Genomic DNA, 25000 nt, shown 5'->3' with positions numbered 1-25000 from the left:
CCTGCCTGGAATGCGGTGTAAGGTTTGTCTTCCTCTCGGATGGGAATTTGGTGATAGGCGCTTCGCACGTCGATGGTGCTGAATACCTTATAATTGGCCACGCGTTCGACCATCTCGTCTATGCGCGGCAGGGGGTAGGCATCGAGTTGGGTAAAGCGATTGACCGTTTGGGAATAATCGACAACCATTCGTTTCTTATGGTTCTGACTGCTGGTTACTAACACCTGTGCGCGCCATGGCGAATCGCTCGGTTCTATAATCCCTTCTTCCAGTAATCGCTTGGTTTCTGAAGTGATGGAATTCATGTCAGCAGTGGTATATCGCCGCGATTTGATCGCTATCGGTTTGCAGACTGGCGACAGGTTAGCGAACAGCTGGGGGGACGTCACCTCCGCGGTAGTCAAAGCATTTATAATTAGACGAGGTTTGCTTCCTCCAAAGGGTATTTCGACGCTCGTGTGCTGCTTGAGGACATTATGACCCAGAATTACGTCTGCACACAAATCACGAAGCACCAGTACCCTTACATCCTGATGCGTGTACCCTTTTACGTCCAATTCGACTTTGCAGTACCCTCGTACGCGGGACTGTAGTGAGGTGGCGGCCATGCATACCGTATTGTCAGTCGGGTGGATTATCCATTTCCTGCCCTTCACTAGCGAGCTGTTGACGAAACTTTCAGAGCTACCGGTATCAATCAGTGCCTCAGCCATATGCCCGTTAATTCGTACGTTGATGATAGCCTTGGATAGATTCCCCGGGGAGGCTGCAGTTAGTTTATTTTGCGAGTAGAGAGCCGCAGAAGTGCGTTTATTTCTCCTTCGAGTAGATTTACATACCCTGGCATAATGCCCTTTCTTGTCGCAATTCATGCATGTGGCATCTCTGGTGGGGCATTTTTGGCGGCGGTGCCTTTTGTACCCACAAAAGAAGCATTTACCAACCGGAGCAGTTGCTGAGGAGTTTGACGTGGCCTGTGTATCCGGCTCCTCGGGTGTTTCTCCATCCCCTATGTATGGCTGTGTCGGTGCCAGTGGGGTTCCTTGAGTTCCCATCGTAGCAGCGTTCATTAGCAGCATCGGTGTCCCAAATGACTCAGATTGCTGCTGTGCCGTATCCATCGCTCGAGCCTGATCGACTACCTTGTCAAGAGTGGGTTGCGCTTTCTCTAGTAAGCGTTGCCGTATGTGGGCTGATCTAAGTCCTTGGATGAATGCCTCCCGGGTCGCTTCCTTTCGGTGTTCCTCGGCGCTTACGGCCCGGAAGCTGCCGTCTTTTCCCAGCTGATTCAGAGCTTGCAGGAACTGATCGATTGACTCCCCGGCGGCTTGCTTGCGTGTGTTGAGAAGATGTCGTTCTTGCGCTTCACGTAGAGCGCCTGCAGCACGTCGATCGCTGCTTCATAAGTGTCGCACTCCGAGAAGAGCCTGTACACGCTGGGCGAGACATGATTCACGAGGGCGGCCAATTTGTCGGCTCCCTCTTCGATGATGGTCAGATAGTGTGAGAAGGAACAGAACCAATGCGACCATTTCATTTCTGAGTCAGTCGCGTTTGGGTCTGCGTCGAACCTCTCTGGTTTGTAGATCTTGTCCATCGTTGGTTGAGAGAGCCGAGAAAACCAAATGGAATAAATTGAAATGAGGACGAGAGAAGAACCTTCAGAGTTTAGGCTTTATTCCATTTGATTGAAGCCGCTTCTACGGGCACACCAGGAAATACAAACGCAGCATGGAGTACAAGCAGTAAGGTACACACGCGCAACTAATCACCGCAAAATAAATCAGTATTATATATCAATCAGTATTCTCACCATTCAATGAGCACCAAGTGAGCCGCCGACATAAAACGGCAATGCCCCAGGGACAAACCCCGCGGCCGAGCCGAACCTCAGCTTTATCTCTTCTGTGCTCGAGCCGGGCAACATGTGACCACACGTCACGACCTTCCATTCACCACAAATCCAAACGCTAATTATTCACCTTTCTATAATCGATGCAAGAGGAGATTGTAAGCTGCTGCTAACAATACCGATGGCTGTCATGAACAGCACAAAGGTAAATCTAACGTGTCTTCCGTCTCTCTTGGATGTGTGTTACAATTGCCGACAGATATCAGCAGAGTAACATGCTGTACAGGTTTGTATTCGAGGAGCAATAGGCTACACCATATAGCCGAGGTGTCTCGGTTCGTAAAAGTACGTTGTTCGAAAACGAAAAAAAAAATGATGTTCGCACAACGACGACGTCGTTTAACGACTCGTTTCTCAGAACATAACCCCGTCATTAAGTGGCGCATGACTGTATATATATATATATATATATATATATATATATATATATATATATATATATATATATATATATATATATGTATGTATAGACATCTATCATATATATATATATATATATATATATATATATATATATATATATATATATATATATATATATATATATATATAGTACATACATACAAAAGGTGAAAATAGGCATTGTATATTATTATGCAAGTCTCAGCAATGTTCCCACTGGCTGATTTCCAGGAAATTCCACAACAAGAACAATAAGAATGAAGAGCACCAGGTATGTGGAGAGGTCAAGGTTAAGCTAAGATTTTGACATGATCCCAGATATCGTGTTCGGTTGGGACTTTCTTTGACAACAATTCACTTGATTTGAACAGCTGAGATTGCATAATATTTGATTTAGAAAAACTGGTGTTGCATTCGTGGTATGGAACAATTATATTGTGACAATAACTGTGTTTTACTGAGTGCTGAAGGATGGCTCGTGGCACAAGAATTGCACAGCAGACTCACGATTACCCAGCCTAAGATGAGTACACATGTACATGCATCCTGCGAGAAAACGTTAAATGTAAAGAAGAAAACTCATGAATGATTCATACCTTTACTTTCAACTCCTTCTCCACAGTGTCTTGCACATCAGAGCCAAACACTCGAGCCAGGACAGACACAGAAGACACACCCGTTGACAAAGGCACGACGATGAAAGAGAATGAAGCAGAAGAGTTTTTCTCCACTGCATACAAAAAATAAAACATTTGCAGCAATGCATTAAGACCTGTGAGGTTTTGGGTTAAAGTGAATGTGATGGTGAGTGTTTGGGTCCTTTCACAATAAACAAGTCATCATTGCTTGACACTATTGCACGGTGATTACAAATTGACCAGGTCGTTTGACCAAGGGGCAGTCATTAAGTCACTTTAAAATGGCGATATAAATTCGAGAATGTAATGTGTGTAGTTGAAGATGATATATGTTTTATCTTTGGGTAAGAGTCACATTTTTCCTGTTTGAGATCTGGCAATATTGAGCGTATGATGTCAGTTGAGCAGTTCCAAGATGGCGGCTCCCTTAGAAACATGCACCACGGAGGACCAACATTCTGTCATCCATTTATTGGGAAGTGAGGGTGTGAATCCCAGTGAAATCCATCGCCGAATAAAAATGCAATATGGTGAAGCATGTTTATCACTGCAGCAGGTGTACAACTGGGACAGGAAGTTTAAAAGTGGAGTTATTTCAGTTTGGGTGCGAGTTGTCTTGGCAGCCACCTTGCAGACACTTTGCAGAACCCCAGCACGTTGTGAATGATAAGGTGTGCTGAACCACGGCTAATGTTCATTTTAGAGACCACCTCATCCAGCATAATGTGACGGTTTTTCCTTAGCACGCACTCAACTCCTGCAACCATTTCTGGTGTATCGGCTGTGTGAGGCGGGCCCAAGCGAGCAGCGTCTGCCACACTGGACACTCCACTTTTAAACTTCCTGTTCCAGTCATACACCTGCTTTACGGCCCTGTCACACCTTGACATTTTAGCCAGCGTATGCAGACGTATGAAAAATTTGGCGAATACGCTGACACACGTCGAATACGTTATGGGTAAGTTTTGTATTCATTAAGAGCACGCTGAAGCACGCTGGCATACGTCGTAGTACGCCGAGCTCGTCGACAAATTTTAAGCATGCTCAAAATTTTTCGACGTGCTCGGTGTATGACTCACACGTTCCGTATACGCTGTCCATAAGTTGTAGGCACGTTATGCGATCGTTGACACACATCGTCACACGTTACTTGTAAGTTACTCATAAGTCGAAACACGTCGAGGTAATGTTTAGCGTACCCGAAACTTATTTCTAACCAACGGGTAACATGCTTTGAACCTATGTGTAAAATATCTCAAACGCATATTGACGTATTTGACGTCTTCCAGACGACCACATAACTTACTGAACGTGTTTCTAACTTCCAGCTACCGTATAATGGCGTATTGGCAGCGTTTATGGGAATTGGTACATAAAAATGAGGTTCACACAGGAGGAACCCGTCAGTGTTTCAGACTCCATGGTGAGTAGATGTCCATGTCAGTAGTATCAGTAGTAGTAGTAGGTGAGCATGTCAGTAGTTGTAGTAGGCAGCAGCAGCAGTAGTAGTAGTAGTAGTAGTCGTAGGTCCATGTCAGTAGTAGTAGGTGAGCGTGATGGGGAGGGTGTGGGTGATGATGGATCCTCCTTGCGTTCCCGTCCACGGCCACGGCCAGGAGACTTCTTTGCAGCATTCTTCGAAGTTTTCTTCGGCATGACGGTGATGTTGACACTTCGATGTCTAGTGCGGTTATGATTTGAATCGTCGAGAGGCAGCCTTTTAATAGGCTACACCACGTGTTCGTCAGCGATACTCTGCCACGCGCTATGCATACGTTAGACTATCGTTGGGCATAGGTTGTGAACGCCGACAACACGCTAAGCATTCGTTGGTATAAGTTATCTACAAGTTATCGAAACATTCTGTGTAAGTTAATAATACATTATGCATATGTCCAACTCGTTATGAATATGCCCAAAACTGAAAAAACATCAATAGTTCAGCGTATGCCAGCGTTTTACATACATTTTGATACGTTGCCATACGCTGGCTAAAACATCAAGGTGTGACAGGGCCCTTAGCGATAAACATGTGTCAACCTCCTGGTGTATTTTAATTCAGTGGCATTTTCATTATGCGATGGATTTCACTGGGATTCACACCCTCACTTCCCAAGAAACGGATGAGAAAACATTGCTCCTCCCTGATGCATGCTTCTAAGGGAGCCGCCATCTTGGAACTGCTCTAGTGACGTCATACACTCAATGTTGCCAGATCGAAAATAGGCAAAACATGACTCTTACCCATAGATATAACATTTGTTGTCTACAACTACACACATCACATTCTCAAATTTATATTGCCATTTTAAGGTTACTTATTGACTGCCCCTCGTATCTTGCCTGTTTGGCATTTCGATGAGTAATTGAAGTGTAGTATTTGTTCTGCATTCATCTTTAGCCAATGCATGTTACATCATGATCCTTTTATTAATTAATCCCAATGGTTGCATCATTTCTTTGGCACAGACGTTCTGCTGATACAGTGGCCATGCAATATTTTTAGTATACAAAGTCGAGGCTTGTGGAGGATCTAGAACATTGAATTAATCAGGACATAACAGAACAAAGGGAAAAGTAGAAAGAGAGGTGGGAAGCACACCAACAGCAGGGTTGAGGAACAGAAGAAAGGGAGACTTGGATAAAAAGGGGGATCTGGGGAAAAAGAGGGGTAGAGAAGGACACATAAGTGGACCTCAGGCCTCAGATGTTTGAGGTCCACACAGTTCAGGACATGTGATGAGGTGATCTCGGCAGGGTGCAGGAATATGGAAAGGAGGTAAGAGAGGGGTGAGACAGTGGGGGGGGGAAGCGTGGTGAGGTACAAGAGGGGACAAGGCAGCCGGGAGGGGTAGAGAGAAGTGTGGTGGGGTGAGGAGGGGTGGAAGGTGAGGAGGGGGGGTGAGAGGGTGCAGGATGGAGGGAGGGGATGCTGAGAGGTGGCATGATGAGGGGGAAGCTCTCTCTCTATCGAGTGCAGCCTGTGACTGCTGGTTGCATCATTGGTTGGGACGTGGCTATGCTGCTGATGCAGTGTCCCCCTTACCAGTACACTTTGCTCATTTTGCCGACCTCGGAAGGATGACAGGCTGAGTCAACCTCCTGGTGTATTTTAATTCAGCGGCCAACGGGGATTTAACTCAGGACCCTAGGATCCCAAGCCGCCACCCTAACCACTAAGCCAACACCAGGCTTACAGGGGGAAGCTGAGAGGGTGTGAGCCGATGGAGAAGCAGTGAGGGGCAGTACGAGGGGCAAACCTGAGAGGGGGGAAAGATGAGGGGACCAACCTGAGAGGGTGTGTGACGAGGGGGAACCTGAGGGGGGAGGGCATAACAAGAGGAGAGCTGAGAGGGGGACACATAGAAGTGGTGGGGTTGGAGGTTGTGGGCATGTAGATGTGAGGGGAGGGGAATAATGACTTGGAAGGGTTTGATACCTCTATTGAATGTGAAGGGGAATTGATTGTTATTTGCAGACAATGTCTGCAAATTGGACTTCTCAAGATTCCCAATCTGGATATACAGAGACAGACATCATGGGAGGGGAAGTAAGAATGATTGTTGAAGGCATGGAGGAAAGTGGTGCTGTAGGTATGTGAGGAGGTTGATGGACAAAACGTTTAGGAGTGAGACAGGTTTGGGAGAAGAAGGAGAAGAAGGAGGAGAAGAAGGAGGAGAAGAAGGAGGAGGAGAAGGAGGAGGAGAAGGAGGAGGAGAAGGAGGAGGAGAAGGAGGAGGAGAAGGAGGAGGAGAAGGAGGAGGAGAAGGAGGAGGAGAAGGAGGAGAAGGAGGAGAAGGAGGAGAAGGAGGAGAAGGAGGAGAAGGAGGAGAAGGAGAAGAAGAAGATTGTTTCTGACAGAGAAATAAGGAAAGTGAAGCAACTTCAAATGGCCATTTCTCTGTTACTCTTTCCACTATCCTTGTCACCACCGTTTTGAGTTATCTTCCCCACAACAGGTCTTAGTATCATCCCTTGAGGAGGATAATGGTGCCAAAGCAACATACACTGGATGGGTTTCCATTGCTTTACAACTGGGGCCAGCATTGAAAACTGCAGTGACCACATTGAAATACAGAAGTACAGCGAGTTGAGCCAACCCAGATACCAAAATCTTGTGATTCATGTATATGGGCATTTAGGTGTTTGAATGTCCGCTTTGTCTGACATGTAATAAAAGTACAAGCTCCTTCATAAGCCTTAGACCCCATAAAAAACTAATGATGAGTAAATTTTAAAAACGGTGTTTTGTCACTCCACAATCAAAAACGAGTAATCTTGGGGAAGGTGGTGTAGTGTTTGGGGGATGGAAGAGTGGGATAAAACATTTCTTCCAAATTATTTTCAAAATTCCTATAGCAAGCAATAAATGATATAATGTAAAAATGTGTATTGGAGCTTGTTACAACTTGGGATGATAGATTAAAATAGGGCAAACTGACATTGTGAGATACAGTAAACTATACGTAACATGAGGTTACACAAAAGTGGTTTTCAAACGGTAACCTCAAAGACAGCCCAACTCACCAGCATCTTTGTTACTAGAGCTTTGCTGCAATATTGCTCACCTGAGAAATGAGATTTTGGTTCCACATAAGTGCAAATGCCATCTTTGGCTGTCACCTCAATCTCTCCCTGAAATTAGAGGGGTAATAGCATAGTCAGCGACTGATGTTATGCTTACAACAAGCCTTAAAAACAGTGAGTGCTGCAAAATATGTCTCAATGAAATCCAGAAATTGGTTTTTCAGCGTAATGTTTCACATCCAGTTTCTTGCTGCATCAAGATTCAAACTGAGGCGAGACAGCTCAAAGGCAGGTGCACACCTCAAATTGATCCTGTGTCTCCATAATGGGTAAATGTTAAGATCGAACATTAAATGTCAGACTGTAATTCTGGATGCCGTCGTGGGAAGTTTCCGAGTACATTAACACTACAATTTGCCGACAAGCCATTCGTCCTGTGTCCTTGTTGCTGGGAATTTCTATTTCTCCTGCCTGTTTCTCCTTCTATGCGATCTTGCTTGTTTAACATTGATTTTGATGCTTGTGTTTTGTGTCTTTACAATTTCGTTTTTAATGATTTACTTAAGCAGTGGTATCAACGCCTTTTACAGAATTTTCTGTCTGTGTGCTCTGTTCAAAAATTTGCGTGTTTGTCTTTTTTAATTCCAGGAATAGTTAATCGGCAAACCTTAATTTTTGCAAATAGATATTATTATCATATAAGATATAACCTTGACAGAATATTGTTTACCTTGCATAATGCTGCCTGCTGTGGATAAAGCATTCAAAGTATAAGCGTTTTGGTAGAAGCAGACCCTGAAAGGCCAATGGATGGATGGATTCGGTCGAAGGGTCATCGCCCAAGACGTCAGCTTTCTTTGCTTCCCACAGCAGTTAGCAGACTCCAATCAATGCATTGGAATAGTACAGTGAATTTGAAATGTTATTGACTGGCTGAAAGTCAGAATCTAGCAAATAAATATACTACAGTGCCATTGTTAAAATGATCAGATAGTTCTCTGTATGCCTGGTGTTGGCTTAATAGTTAGGGATGACGGTCATGGGATCCTAGGGTCCTGAGTTCAAATCCTGCTTGGTTGTTGAATTAATAGCAGGTGTGGTTGACTCAGCTTGTTATCCTTCAGAGGTTAGCAAAATGAGTACCAGCTTGCTGGGATGACTGAGCTATTCTAGTATCCTGTGTTGGAGTGGCGACACGTCCAGGATTGTGCCCAATAGCCCAGGAGACTACTTCGGCAGCACCGACGCTCTGTACAGAGTATGGTCCCGATGGATGGATGGATGGATGGAGACATCAATGCCCCATTCCTGGGAATCTTGTTAAGGAAATGGTCATAAAGATGTTGGGGGGAAATGGAGACACCCATGTGATGATATGGGAAGGGCTAGAAGATGCTCGACAAAGAGAACTACACCCTTTTGGCCAGATAGGACCCTTTCATTTGGTTGTGTTGGCAGTGCTCACCCCGCGTGGTTTCATATTAAAGCTTGTGTAGTGGCATAGCAGCGTGTGGGGAGATGGAGAAAAAGTTGGAGTTGTGGGAGACGTATGATCTGGGTTGAGAGACAGATCAATGAGAAGAACAAGAGTATTCCTACTGACACCAAAATCCTTGTGATTCATCAGATTTGGATGCAAGCTGAGGGTAGATAAAGATTGATGCATTCTAAATTGCTGAGCCACTTTGTAAGCTTTTCCGACATTTGAACTACTGTTTAGATTATAAGAGGAAATACAGAATTACCAAAACCACTACGTGTTACCTATTATTATTTAAAAAAACGCAAACAGTGGGAAGAAACTGCATTTGCTCAGCGATGCAAATATAGAACATGCAAAGCTGAAAGTAAAAATGTGAATCCCAGGCATGATGTTCTCAGCTATCCATAGTTGTACATACTATTGGGTTCACCTTCACATCTTGGTGCATGTAGTTGTAGATCACAACTCTAAGCTCCACTTGTTCATATTGCTTCATTGTATACGGTGTGTGCACCTTGAGGAAGAACTGCTTCAAAACCGTCAGCTCCAGCGAAGGCCCCACACAAAGTCCTGCAGAGGCAGAGGCATTCACATTTCACATTCACATGAGTTTCATCACTCTTTCACGACCCATTTTGTAATCCACACCTGTATTTCATAGGAAAAACATTTTCAGAAAGTAAATTAAACAGCCACCTCTGAACAAGACAAATTTGATGTTAGCGTCGGACTTTGGTTTTCAAGATTAGATTAGAGCTCGAAACGACGACATTGAAATGATAAAGGTCTTTGGAATGGAAATGCTTACCTTTACTAAGAGAGATTCCAACAGCCTGAATGTCCCAAGTTGTTCCTGAGTCAGGAATTTCTTTTGTAATGTTAGCTTTGCCCCTCACGCTTGACCTGCGAGAGAGTGAAGGAGAGATGGAATATATTCTGATCCGATCCGATCTCTGTGATACAGAATGTTGGTTCTGCCGAAGCAGTTTCTAGGCCTGGGGTCATGGTATTGCCATCCCTCTCCCAGCAGTAGTTAGGGCAGGAATTTAGAGTTTGGCCAGGGTGCCAGCGATGACTCACCTCCTCTTCGTGAAGTACTCCATGGGATCTTTAACATCCAACAACTAATGTTGACAGATGGGCCCAAGGACTATATGTATATGTATGGAGTTGTGGGAGATGTGTGGTCCCAGATTGTGTAGCAATAGCTGCAATGGGACTCCATCTGGCATCCTCACCAATCAGAGTTAGGGGTGCATAATTAACCAGTATAAAGCTGTAAGGCTTAATATTCCAGTGACGGGTTGCTCCGACGTGCCCCAAAAAGGGCGAAACGAGTCAGTAGCTTTGCTTTTCAGCTAGTCTGTGACAGCATTTGACCTTGATATCTGTGCACTGCAACTGTGCACTTCTGTAGTCATGAGTCATCGTGACGTTCGTCCAGGTGAGACAACTTAATTAATCATCTTCATACAACTCACGACCACTAAAGATAATGGTGATGCCTCCTGGTTGTGATAAGTGGGATGGAAGACAATGTGTCTACGTGGCAGATGGCACTGGTTGGCTATCTCATGAGTACCTTACTATTTCCTACCATCCCTAATCTCCATCCACACAGAAGCCTGCACATTAATTCCTTCCTTAATGTCACCTTTTTCTGTCAATACGTTATTGTCATCAAGCCAGATTGCTAAACCTTTGACGATTTTTTCACTTCTACCACCTATATATCGTGTAGCCCTCCAATCTTGTTCTCCAGCTATCCTCCTCATTAAACCATGTCTTTTTTGACAGGAATGAGGCTAATGGAAGAGCAAACCATGAAACCATATCCTGCACTCATCTTATCACCACTTCTCTCTCTCTCACCCCACCGTCATCACTGCCTACACTAACTACACCCTCACTAATGCCTGCACTAACCATACCCTCACCACTATGAGCACTCACTCACTTTCACCACTGCCTACACACCACTGAGAAGGGAGGGAAACATGGAAGGCTTAAAAATCATGAGCACGCAGCTGAGCAGAGGCCTGGACGAACACAAACAGTCAAACATGAAATCTATACAACATTACCAAGTGAGAACAGACAAGAAGGGGGCAACAGATTTGTGAAATGCAAACAGTACGAGGAACAACTGACAACATTTAAACAAGACACAGGGTGTGGTACACTTCAGTGTCAACGGACAATTCACTATGGCTCCATGCTATAGGTGTCATATCAATAATAATAATAAATGTCAGTGTGCGTCTGCCCATCAGTTCATCCGTCCATCTACTCCAAAACCATGAAACCTCACAGCCCCAAACTTTGCATGCATACTTAGGGAACTTCAAGGTAGTGCATGAATGAAAATTGGATGTTTGGGTTAATTAAAACATTCATTTTGAAGATAATTTAGTGGGTATTCATCACAAAAAAGCCAAAATAAGCCTTATGAAAATGGTAACACACCAACTTGGTCAGCCCTCTGTCAGCTCGCAAGAGTCTTAAGCCACCATTTTTTCAGCCTGCTCAACCATGCCTTTACTTGGAACAGGCCGCAATGATTTCTCAACAATAAAGTTTTTTTTTTCACTTTCCTCATTCATATCATCCAATGCCTGATCACCGTACATACCTAAGAATCACTGCATATATTGCAATGTTTATAAACGCCTGAAGACACCAACGTTTGTGGCTATATTTCATTTCTGTACATTCCATAACCTCAAGAATCTCTTAATTTCAAAATTTTAACTTCTTTCTCGACTAAATTATTGAGTAGTTCCAACTAAAAAAGTGTTCACATGACCAATTTGGACATTGCTTGACATTCCGGGTGTCAACGGGTGCATGGTGTTTATATTACCGATTGGCGATCGCTAATCGCTTGCCAAGCCAGCAGTTCCTTATCAACCGTTTCGTTGGAGTGCTTGCTTGAGTGCTTAAGCTACCTGGTGAGCACTCTACAATATTCACATTGTCAATGAATATATCAATCGACTTGAATAAAGTTTAGGACCCATTCACCTGCGTTTGGCCATGTGGTGCCTTGGGCAGTGAGTCAGGCAGTGGTTCGCTCGCTGAAAATGTGCAATATTTATTTACCACGTTTCCCCTTTTTGTACGATATTCTTTTATATTACAACCCATCATTTTGGCATAGATAGATACATATTAAAAATTAAACGTTTAGTTTTTAAAATTTTCTTCAACTGTTTCATTGGAGTGGTTGCTTGAGTGGTTAAAGCACTTGGCGAGCACTCTTCAAGCTTTAATGGTGGTATGTCAGCTCGGTTCTCCATGGGGATCGTGGTACGATAGCTGAGAGATATGCAAGCTCGCTCTAAGCTGTCTAACCTGGGTTCAAATCCTGACCCAGCTATAAACTGTCATTCCAGTGTTTCACAGGCAGGGTGATTCATCAACGTGTGTGCTGTCTCTCGGATGGACAATAAATTGGACGTCACATCTGCTTGAATCCCTCCACTCTCTCTCCCCTCTCCCCCTATCTTCTCTCTTCTTCTCTCTTCTTCTCCCTCCCCTCTCCCTCCCCCTACTGCTCTCTTCTTCTCCCTCCCCTCTCTCTCCCCCTACTGCTCTCTTCTTCTCCCTACTGCTCTCTTCTTCTCCCTCCCCTCTCTCTCCCCCTACTACTCTCTTCTCTCTTCTCTCTTCTCTCTCTCTCTCCCCCCCTCCTCTCACTCTCCCTCCCCCTCCTCTCTTTCTCTCCCTCCCCCTCCTCTCTTTTTCTCCCTCCCCCTCCTCTCCTCTCCCCCTCCCTCTCTCCTCTCCCCATTCCCACCCTCCTCTCCCCCTTCCCTCCCTCCTCTCTCCCTCCCCTCTTCTTACTCCCTTCCCCTTAATATTCCTGTCAATGAAGCGTCGGGTTGTATTTGCTGTTTGAGAATAAAGAAGTGCTCACCTCCACTTCAAGTCTACGATTTCCCACATGAAGTTCTCAGGAAAATAGGAACGTGTTTCTTCAATCATCCAATCTTCTCCCTGGGCTGTGCAAGGACACATTGAACTGTCTTAACAAAAAGCATTGGCAATGAATGCATTTTCAATTGAAAATAGCACAGATCACAGTGAATTAATGTTTTTCAAGAGAACTATTGTGAAATTTATCTTTAAAGCTAAATCTCAAAACTAAAATTAAATAATCACAAAATCTGAGTTAACTTTCAATGAATGAAAATCACATGCTGTCATTTGTATCATGATCATCTGAAAAACTCCTGTGGAAGAAATAAATAATTATATTCATTTTATTCCCAATTATATTCACTTGTTGCTGGTACTTTTTAAAAATTGAACACAGTATAAAATAAGGTCTTACTTTTGTACTGGAGTCAAAATGACTGTCAGTAAGTTCTCCCCCTCCCCGACAGTCTTTTGACCTCCATAGTGATATGGATGAATATACAAGTAAAGTGGAATTGTATCTTACAAAATCTTATGTGCTTTTATCTCAATGAAATTCATATAACCAAGACTAATATCTCCAATGTTTAAATGGAAATGCTGAAGAGAAGTACACCTTGCTGCTGCCTCATTGTCTAGAGGAAATTAAATAATTTTGGAAGGCTACTGCAACAGATGCCTTGCTGTCTAAGGGTAATTAAATAACTCTATTGGCTGAAAAAGCAAAGGCCTTGCGAGCTGTATGAAAACAGGCTGGGTGTTTTGAGAATCTCATTATCATTTGAGAATCTCAAATGGAATGCATGTTCAAGGTATTGAGCTCATATATCCCTCCGCCCACTCTCTGCTTTTCCTCCCCAAAACTTATCATCCTCTCTTCAAGGCTGACCTGCAAACTGTCCTGAGTGTTATTATTTCACTCCCACCCAAAGTGGCTATGTGTTGCAGTTCTGAGTTATTTCGCCTTGTGCCTCTATCAGCCCTTCCCGGAGTTGAATTGCCAAATATCTCACCTTCCCGTGTTTTGGCTATCAAACGAGTATGAAGGGGATTACTGTGTGCATTTTGACCGGAAAGAGGATCGTGTTTGATATTGCTTGTGTCTTGTTTTTCTCTTTCTCCATGTGCATGTTTATTGTTGTTTGTTGTTAACCAATGGTCTCAGACTCTGACAGAGAACAACTGAATTTCTTCCAAATTTCCCATGCTGTCATTGTCTGTCTCATGATCAGCTGACAAACTCCCTAGAGTCTATATCTCTGACCAACCTCTGGAAGAGGTGCAGTCCTTGGAGCTCTGAGGTTTCACAATCTGTCACAACTTGTTGTGGGTGTACTACTTCACCAAACTACCTTCCAAAGCAGGCAAATTATGCCTCAATATTCTCCATATAGTTCAGGCAATTAGTGAGCTGCTCATCGTTCATTACGGTGCATAATGCCTTCCTATGAAGTATCAAAGGGTATGGGCCCCCACTTTGGGTTGCTGCTGTCGATATTGCTCCCTTTGAGGTGGTCAATCCAAGGCTCTCCTGGAAGATATGAGCTTTTCTGGCAGATTATGAATGAGTTACTGGCATATACTGTATGAGCACGAGACGTTATTGCCACCCACCGCAGACAGGTTGATGGACTCTCTATTTCGTCTCACTTCACTTTTGGTCTCAATCCTTCTGCCTTTCATCCTTCCATTGTCTTTCGAATGAAGAGGGTCACGTATGTGCTTCCAGAATCTCACATCTAGTTACCTTCCCACTTCTAAACTGAACACTCGACTCCATGCCTTCATCCCTCTCCCTAATCCCTTTATCTGTTCTCCTGTGCTCCTGCCTCAAGTCATTCAAGAATGCTGCCCATTATCACCTTATACTTTTATCCTAAATCCATCATTGCTCTCTTCGACCATCACTGACCCCCTTCCCCCAGCCACTTTACTTTTTGCCACTCATCCACTCATATGCAATGTCATTGTGTATGGGTGCAATGACCAGTAATCAAAAGATAAAGGATTAAGAAGAGGGGAGCAATAAAAGGGACAAAGCAAAAAAAAATTCACTTCACACTTAAGAGATTGACATAAAGTGACAAAAAGTAACTTCACAAGCCTCTAACCCCATATAGATGAAACAGAACTGCATGGACAGAGATCTCGAATAATAATTACATTCAAAACCACTCACTTTGCCTGAGATCCATTTTATCTTTTTCTCCAGCATTGCCTTCCTGAATGGGCTTGCAGCACTCCAATGTTTCCTGGCACCTCTCATCTGCATAACCATCCATAATATCAATTGTGTGTGTGTGTGTGTGTGTGTGTGTGTGTGTGTGTGTGTGTGTGTGTGTGTGTGTGTGTGTGTGTGTGTGTGTGTGTGTGTGTGTGTGTGTGTGTGTGTGTGTGTGTGTTTCTCCTCCATACTCCAAAACCATGAAACCTTGCAGCCCAAAATTTTGCATGCATATTGGATGTTTGAGTAATTTCAAACACCCCTTTTGAAGATAATTAAGGGGGTGCTCATCATCAAAAACCAAAGAAAGCCTTACCAAGACAGCAGCACACCATCTTGGTCAGTCCGCTGTCACCTTGCAGGTGTCTTTTTAGCCACCATTTTGTTTTGGCCTGCTCAAAAAGGCCTTTGAATTGTAACAGGCCACAATGGTTTTCCATATGATAAAGTGCATATCATCGAATTCATGATATTTCTACCTACGAATCATGTTATACATCGCTTTTGTAGGTGCTATAGGTTTCATATTAGGAGCTTGGAGCGATTTTATGCACTTGTATGATGCGATTTTCCACAATGGCCTCTCACGGATTACTTAAAGTACAAATTTGAAATCTGTCTTTGGATTTGAGGATTTGAGCTTGTGGATTAAATAAGTAGCCAAATCTGGAGTGAAATTAAGAAACACTTCTTTTTAAACATCAACCCCAACTCTATCACCAAGAAGAAGTGCAAATAAGAAACCAGCATGTCCTCTCATGGAGTTGTCAGACATTGAGGAAGGCGCAGATAACCCTGAGTCTCTGTCTGACTAATAATTATCAATACCATGCATCTCCACATCACAGCAGAATTGCCAAGAGGTATGCACACTCTCACTCCAAGTTGTCTAGCCTGGGTTTGAATCTCAAGCCAACTATCAACTGTCATCCTGATGTTTCACAGGCAGGGTAATGAATCAATGTGTGTGCCATCCATCAGATGGATGTTAAATTGGGCAATACATCTGCTGGAATTGGTTTCTTTTTATTTATATACAATGTCGAGGCTCATATAAGAGCTAACACACAGAATGTATAACAAGGTGAGCAGGAGACAAGAGGGGTGGGAGAGGGAGGCACAAAACAGTGAGGAACAGAGACATTAGGAGCTCTGTGGAATAGAGAGGGATGGGGGTGGTGGACATGGGGTAAACAAGATGGACACTTCAGGGACTTTCAGGAAGGAAAGCAGAGCATTTGAAGGAGGTGGGTTTGGGGTGGATTAACGGGTGTAGAAAAGATCATGGTTTTGATTGGGGCCAACCAAAAGGTCATCTGCCATAAGAGATAGTGGTGAACAGGTGTTTGGAATACCTGGAGGGAAGAGTGGGATTTAAGAGTGTGTGGGAGTTTGTTCCAGAGGTGGGAAAAAAGAGGAATGAAAGAATGAAGATGAGCAGTGATCGTAGATTTTGGTAGTTTTACCAAAGGGGGTTGCTGGCAGACCTTGAGTGCCCTGCAGAAATATTGGGAGGGGGGAGGCAGACAGGACAGAACACAGACAGAGCAGGGGGGAAGAGGCTGGAGAGGAGATTGTAGAAGACAGAAAGATCACCAACTTGCCTGCAGTGAGAGAGTGAGAGACCCAAAGACTCGGCCTCATCGTGGGAGACAGCCTCATCGCAGGATATACCAACGATCCTAAATGCCTTGGTTTCCACAGTGTGAAGTCGAGCTCGGTGTGAGGCAGGAGCATCAGCCCATAGGGGAGAGCAGTACTCCCTCAGACTACAGATGAAAGCTTTGTATGTGGTGAGGAGCTCAGGTGTGCCAAGGAAGCACTTTGCACGATGGAGGATGCCCAGTCGGCGACTGGCTTTGGAGGCCAGCTGGAAAATGTGACTTTCCCAGGAAAGATCATGGCAGATAGTGAGGCCCTTGAGCTTGAATGAAAGGACTCCTTCAAGAGAGATTGTTAAGAAAGTAGATGGGGAGGGTTTTCCAGACGGTCCTTTCAGAGAGACATAGTGAGAGTGTCAGATTTGTCAGGATTGAAAGACATGTTGCAGGTGTTGGACAAGATTGTGATTTTATCCAGATCTGCAGAGAGTGTAGAGGCCTCTGCTTGCCAATCTGAGGGATGACAGATGGTACGGCAGAGGATGGAGTCATCAGCAAAGATGTAAGAAGATTTTCCAGAGAGTCAGAGAGATCATAGATGAAAACAAGAAAAAGCACAGGGTCCAGAACACTGCCTCGAGGTACTCCAGTCTGGACAGGAAGAGGGGACGAGAGAACTCCATTAAAGACCACAAGTTGACTGTGACTGGAGAGGAAGTCTGCGAGTCATGAGTGGAGATTGCCGAGGATACCATAGGAAGAGAGTTTGGTGAGCAGGGCGGGGTGCCTGACTGTATCGTAAGCATGCGATATGTATCGGGAGATGGCTCTGATCTCATGTCTTGCATTGAGGACCTCCATCCATTGTTGGGAAAGCAGAAGCAGCATATCCAGGGTAGAGTGACCTGGTCTGAAACAAAATTGATGATCGGAAATCAAGCCATTAGAGAAGAGGAAGGATTTCATGTCTGAAGCGATGATGGATTCCATAACCTTGCTGATGATTGGGAGAAGGCTTATTGGTCTGTAGTTGCAGGGATCTTTTTTGCACCTATTTTATGCAGAGCTGTAATGTTTGCTGATTTCCAAGCAGATGGCAGATTACCTTGAGCAAATGAGAGGGTGAATAGAACAGAGAGAGTGTGAGCAAAAGCAGAAGAGCAAGTTTTTAGGACACACGGGCTGATGCCGTCCGGATCAGTTGCAGAATCTGAGTCGAGGTTTGACAGCAAGCTCTCCACCTTGTCAGGAGAAAAGGACACAGTGTCCAGGAACAGCTGGATGCAACTGTGTCAAGTAGGTGCAGAAAGCGATGGGTTTGGGACACAAGATTCAGAAGCAAACACGGAGTTTAGGCATTCAGGCTTTTCATCAGATGCACTCTGGTTTCTCTGATCACCTCCCTCACACCGAACTCCGCTCATGCGTTTCTCTTCTCTGACTAATGTGTCCCATGGCTAACGTGGTCTCTGACTCATGTGTGCCCTCTCATGCTCTTCTTCCTCCTACTCACGTCATGCCCATTAATCATCAGCCTTGGGGGCGTGACTTCACCCATCGTCACCCTTGGAGGCAGGGATTCTTGCCTGCTTGGTCATGCAGCTTGGTTGTAATGGTAGTTGTGGTTATAAAAACACAACTCCATCATTGCTAGTTTGTAATACAAAAACATAGGGAAAAGTCACAGGGGGGCAATTACATACTGGGGGAAATTATCCTTAATCCTTATAAAATTATCCTTAATCCTATTAACACCGCACCACATCCCATGTGGTGACGAGTAACACTTAAGCTCACGGTTTTCCTCCTTAGTTTACATTGGGATGTCTCCTAAACATCCACGGGCCAAGCAACTCCATATGATCCTATCTTTCTGATGAAATTTCTCCCTCTACCCGACAAACATAACAATATATATATATATATATATATATATATATATATATATATATATATATATGTAAAAATCATAAATTGAAAAATTAAACTCATTTTTGCATACATTTGTTGTGGTTTTGACTTCTATGGGGCAAAGTAATCAACCTTTAGTGTAATGGTAGTTTATTTCATAGTATTTGCTCAGTTAAGCATACTAGTATGGTATATTGCATGTAAATAGATATGCATTGCAAATGTGTTTGAAAGAAGCCCATATATGTTGAGAAAGTAGATGGGGAGGGTTTTCCAGACGGTCCTTTCGGAGAGACATAGTGAGAGTGTGAGATTTGTCAGGATTGAAAGACATGTTGCAAGTGTTGGACAAGCTTGTGATTTTATCCAGATCTGCAGAGAGTGTCGAGGGGGGGGAGGAGACGCTAGTATTTGCTCAGTTAAGCATCCTAGTATGGTATTGCATGTAAATAGATATGCATTGCGAATGTTTTTGAAAGAAGCCCATATATGTTCTTTTCCCCTCACACACTTATTTAATCGCTTTCACACACCTTCAGCACAGGATTCACCTGGGTTAGGCTGCCCAGATGAATTCACTATCTCTACACCTCTCCAACAAACCCTTATGACCATTCAAAACAGTCTGGGGATACATCCTGTTGGCACAACATGCCAGGCAGACAATCAATCTTCATTAATGCTGAAAGTGCGCCAAAACACGTATCCTGCTATCATAATCGGAATCCAATCCCAAGATGCCACCAGAGATTAGGGCACGGATACACCATTCAGATGAGAGGAGGGAACCCCTAATCCTACGCAACTCCTCCCATGGAAAATGGTGGGGGCCCAAGAGAGAGAGAGAAAGAGAGAGAGAAAGAGAAAGAGAGACAGAGAGAGCGACAGACAGAGGCTTGGAGTGTCTTGGCTTGTCTTTACCATCTATTTACCACATTACTCTCGTCACTGCCTTGCTTTCATCACCGCCTTGAGCTTAGCACTATTAGCTAATGGTCCAGGGTTCACGCTACGCTCATCTTCTGACCCGGGGTGGACAGTGTGATATGGCGGTTCGGAGGTAATCAGAGCGAAGCCAGCGTCGGGTCGAGACGGACCAAGGATAAAGAGACATTGAATCATTCAAATGAAGAGACATTTAATTATTCAATAAAATGAATATTTAAATGAAATCACCAAATCACAGCCTAAAGTCTATTCATACAACAATCCTGTTGATACTGTTCACCACAACCTGTTGTTAATACAACAAAATTGCTTGTCATCATATTTTAAAAAACCAAACGATTTCACCCCATAACAACCAATTTAGAGCAAAAACCAACACATAGGTACAAATTGGGCATGTCGTGAAAACAATTCTCATGAAACAAACAATAATGAAGTGAGATCAATGGACAAAATAAACAAGATGTACATAGCACGATAGTTTCGAAATTCTTACATCAAATTTGACGTTCAAAATAATTGGTGGTTGAATTCAATGACCAAGTATGCAAATTCTCTTCAAATTTCAAGTCAATCAGATGAAAATTTACAAATTTAGAAATCTAGCCTGTTGACTTTTTGGCCAATGATGACTTCAAAATATTTGGTGGTTGAATTCATTGGCCTGATGTGCAAATCCTCTTCAAATTTGAAGTCAATGGGATGAAAATTGAGTATTTTAGAAATTGCACCTTTGTTGTTGACCTTTGGCCTTTGTTGACATTTTGGTAAATGGTGCCCTCAAAAATAATTGGCTGGTTGAATTCAGTAACCTGATATATAAAACCTCTTCAAAGTTCAAGTCAATCTGATGAAAACTGAGGATTTTGGAAATCTTACCTTTGGAAGTCGTTGACCTTTGACCAAGGTTGACCTTTTGGCCTAGGGTGAACTCAAAAATAATTGGTGGTTGAATTCAATGAACAAATATGGTACTCCTTTTCAAATTTCAAATCAATCAGATGAAAATTGACAATTTTTGAAATCTGGTCTGGTTGAATTAGTTGAGCTGAAATATAATTTCTCTTAAACTTTCAAGTCAATCGGATAAAAGATGTGGAATTTAGAAATCTCACCTAAGCTGACCTTTAGCCTTTGTTGACCTTTTGGTCCATGTTGACCTCAAAAATAATTGGCTCGTTGAATTCAGTGACCTGAAACATAAATCCTCTTCAAATTTCAAGTCAATGGATAAAAAATGAGGATTTCAAAAATACCACCTTAGTTGTTGACCTTTGGTCTTCATTGACCTTTTGACCTGAAAAACAATAGCTTCCAGCTTATGATAATCTCTTCCATGTGGTGAAAGTTCCTAATTGATTGGTTTAAAATTGTGATCTGCAGGCGATTGACAAACAGACAGACAGACAGAACAAGCCGGTAGGCGGACATGGGTAGTCGACTACCCAATAGAATCTGACGCGATGGGCCCGTTCGATGGGGAATGACCTGAGGATTAAGCACAAGAAAATTCATGATTCTCGCTTCAAGGGTTAATGCTGCAGATTGTTTTTTCGTTACAATACCCCCACATTTAGAGGTTTTTTGGCCGTTGCTAGGCAACGGTGGGGTCCATAGCAACGATTCTCTCTCTCACACATAACTAGGACATACCATGAACCTACCATACCAGTTTCATGTATATCTGACTCATAGTCTCTGAGATATAACGAACTTCGTTTTTTTATTGTTTTTGACCAGGGTTCATTCAAAGTCTATCTTCTCCGACAGTTTTCATAGGATCCGGCTGGAAATTTTTGACAATATGGCTGAAAGTACTGCCCACAGTCGCTTGTGGCCCGATTTTTGATTTTCGAAAAAATTAATTTTTTATGATTTTTCAAAAAATTCAAAGTCTCATTGCTAGGCAACGGTGGTGTCGATAGCAACGGTTCTCATTTGCACACAACTAGGTCATGGTATGAACCTACCAACCAAGTTTCATCGAAATCGCCATTGTATTAACGGAGCACTGGACCGAACAGAGGGACAGACAGACAGACAAACATATCGACGGAAATACTGATAATAAGGGGAAAACAAATTTCAAAAAAAAATTAAAAAAAAAAAATTTTTCGACTAGATCGACTACCCAACAGACAGACAGACAGACAAAACATATTGACGGAAATACTGACAATAATGGTAGAAAATTTTCAAAAAAAATCTCAAAAGATTGACTACCCAATAATGCACAAGACCACCAATATACTTTCAAATTCCTCGATTTTCGCAAATAACAAGCAGAAAATTTCAATACATTGAAGAGACAACAAATATGAAATTGCAAAGGAAATATTTAATCAAGTTCAAAATTATCTCAGGCGTTGCAACTTTTGTACCTTGATCATTGGCAATTTTCCGATCCGACTCTCCGGTGTGACGTTTGCGCACATTTCGGTGTCCTTGGTCTGTTAAACATGTGATAAACACTCATTCAAGAGGATGCAAAATTAACATCACCAGGACAAAGTCAGAATGAACCACATCCACAATCATCAAGCAAGTAAAGTAAGAATAAATGTTTTAAATTGGTCATTGCAGAGAAAAAATGAAGTAAAGACTAATTTTAACATGTATTTGAAAAGTATTTTGAGAAAGGCACTCAGCGTATTCTACTGGTAACAGAAGAGTCAATTATTTCAAACCGAAGGTAACAATTTGTGTTGGAATTACAATGGCATGCTGGTTGTTATAAACTGATAAATGTTTCTGACCAACCATTAAAGAAGGTTTCACCAATGGCATTGAAAAATAAGTGCTGAAAATACACGACATATCAATTAATTGTCATTAATCTTTCAAGTACCTTGAAAATCATCCATTCCAGAAATGTCTCTTCCCATAATGGCAAGGCCAGCATCCTCGAACACAAGTATACCCGTTCTGCCAGCACCAATGGAACGGCCCAAGTCTGATGCCTCCATCGCCTTGTACACCTATAATAAGTAAAAGAGACACCCAGAAGTTAATGCATATATGTGTGTGTGTGTGTATGTATATATATATATATATATATATATATATATATATATATATATATATATATATATATATATATATATATATATACATATATATATATATATATATATATATATATATATATATATATACATATATACATATATATATATATATATATATATGTATATGTATGTATATAATATATTGTTATAGTTGTGGAAATTCGCAAACCACCATTCAGGTCCCGTAGGTGAGGTATCTCTTAAGTACCTGTGTAGTTAGCCCAAACCCGTTGTTTAGAAGGAATTAATGTGATTCATTCGGGCTGCGACGCTTTGAGATAGCCATTTTTCTGTTCTATCTTTATTTTGAACAAACCACGCTCCAACCATCAGACAACAACAACAACGCCAACAGCCACGACCTTTACCTTCACAACTCGCTCCCGCAAACATCGCATCACCGCCATTCCAAACGGCACCATGGCCATCGGCCACCGCCGGAAACCCTCCACCACCTTCACCTCCCTCCTTCTACAGCCATTCCCGCACCACCTGTGAGCACCGAGCATCGTGCTGTCCTGGGCTCGTACAAGATACGCGCCGAGCCGCGAGTGCAAATAGCGGCCTTTCCAAGGAGAATTCGGATCAGGAATGCTACACGCCCACTTCTGATCCGTCCAATTAGGAAGCGCGGGGCGGCTTGGCCCCGCCTCCAGGAGCGTCTGTCTGGAATCGAGATATGCAAATTCTAGGATCAGGGGAGATTCACGCCCCTTTTCCTCTGTCCAATCGGCGAGCGTGGCTCCGCCCTCGAGGAGATCCTGATCCGGAAATTTGCATATCGTTTTCTCCTGCCGGCCTATAAAACGGCGAGCGTGAGGTGAATGAGAGAAGTTGTTGCACAGAGAGTTAGTTTTTGGTAGGAGTTGTTGCGCAGAGAGTTAGTTTTTGGTTGGAGTTGTTGCGAGGCAGTCAAGTCGGGTTGGAGAGCGGAGTGGAATCGGGAGGCGAAGGAGTCAAGGTGGTTTTCTGCAGTCAGCTGAGGAGAATTGGGGGAAGAGTCCAAGGAGCTCGGGTCCGAGGCAGGAAAGACGGCGGTCGGCGATGAGGTCATGGTGGGATCGCTCGTCGCGGGACCCAAGCCAGCCAACCATTCTCCTTCCCCCAGGGCATCAACAATCCCCCCCCCTTCCCCCACGCTGAGATAGTGCAAAAAGGGGGCTCCGTTCCCACCCCACTCCAAGCGGTGCCAACGAAACCCGAGAAGGAGCACGAAGTTGGGGCACCGCTGCGCAGCCACATTTGCGGCTCGGCACGAGGACGCGGGTAGGACCCCCCCCTGGTCTCGTGGACCTGACCGCTCCTTCAGGTCCCGCGCACACATTGGCCAACGGGCCCATCTGCCCCCTTGCCTATGAGGGTGGCTTCTTTCCTTTGCTTTTGAGTAAATGTGTGTCGGCGCCGTCTGTGAAGTAAAATCGTACAAGTGCTGCCGTGTGTACGCGTATTCTGTAGTATATCTACATCATTGTTTCTTTTGTTGCATTTGATATATGTGCATTCTGTTTGGCTGTATATGTGTGGTCTCCGTATGCCGCGGAATAAATGTGCATTATGTTGAACTGTTTTCCCGTTTCGCTTCGTCTTTTCTTTAATTGAATCTCCATCTTCCTTCACGTAAAGGGTTCGTTCGTAGTGGGCTTAAAACGCCCGATAATTAATCGGAACCGTCGAGGCCGACGATAACACCGCTCGGTTATCCCTATAGCACGGAACGGACCGCTTAAGCGGTTCGTGTCCGGAGTCGGCCTGCGGTGAGGTACGATGGCCCGGTCTACCATCCGCGTGGGTACTTAGGTAGGTCGAGTTTGACGAACAACCCTATCCTACGTGGGTGGCCGATTGGCACAATTGTGGTGAGGTCGAAAGGCCCACCCGTGACTGGCTGCGGGCGATAGTTCCCGGAGGGTCACGACAGAATTGTCCGTCCGGTGGGCGACGTGCCGCGATTCGAGTCACGTGGCCGTTCGCACGCCGGTGTGCGCGAATTCGCAACACTGGTGTCAGATCGTGGGACACAAACCCATCCCCCTCCTCGCAACACTGGTGTCAGAGAGCGGGAAACAAACTCTCCTGTCTCCAGCTAAATTCACGGGAATCGGTCCAGGGGTGAGAGGAGCGACCCCCGATTCCCTCCAAATTACGAGCGATTTAAGTTAACCCGTTACGAGAAATAATATGGCGTCTCAAGGCGAGCGGGAGCCGGGGGTATTAGAAATGGATTTAGAATGTGTAGAATCCATGGCCCAGGATGAGATCCCCATGCAGGAAATGCTTGTTGTGCAGGACGAACTCCCCCAACTAAACGCAGAACCCGAAATAGGCGCGGCAGCGGCAGAAGCCGCGGTGTATGACACCTCCCCTT

The 25000-nt window shown here is 43.8% G+C and overlaps 1 protein-coding gene across 1 annotated transcript in view; it reads right to left on the bottom strand.

Moving 5' to 3' along the window:
- Nucleotides 1-25000, bottom strand: part of LOC147019828 (complement C3-like) — a 143730-nt gene that overhangs the window by 24303 nt on the left and 94427 nt on the right. The window contains exons 15-22 of the mRNA XM_085894594.1: nucleotides 22416-22545; nucleotides 21949-22017; nucleotides 15063-15149; nucleotides 12882-12966; nucleotides 9771-9865; nucleotides 9393-9532; nucleotides 7521-7587; nucleotides 2911-3044 (exon numbers count right to left, since the gene is read on the bottom strand). Coding sequence (XP_085750720.1) covers nucleotides 2911-3044; nucleotides 7521-7587; nucleotides 9393-9532; nucleotides 9771-9865; nucleotides 12882-12966; nucleotides 15063-15149; nucleotides 21949-22017; nucleotides 22416-22545 — 807 coding nt within the window. The remainder of the gene's footprint in view (nucleotides 1-2910; nucleotides 3045-7520; nucleotides 7588-9392; nucleotides 9533-9770; nucleotides 9866-12881; nucleotides 12967-15062; nucleotides 15150-21948; nucleotides 22018-22415; nucleotides 22546-25000) is intronic.

Source organism: Eptatretus burgeri, chromosome 9, assembly GCF_056783735.1.
Source record: "Eptatretus burgeri isolate ZD-2024b chromosome 9, Ebu_testis_v1, whole genome shotgun sequence".
NCBI lineage: Eukaryota > Metazoa > Chordata > Myxini > Myxiniformes > Myxinidae > Eptatretus > Eptatretus burgeri.
The sequence above is the reverse complement of the archived record's forward strand: the minus strand, read 5'-3'. Positions and strand labels throughout refer to the sequence as shown.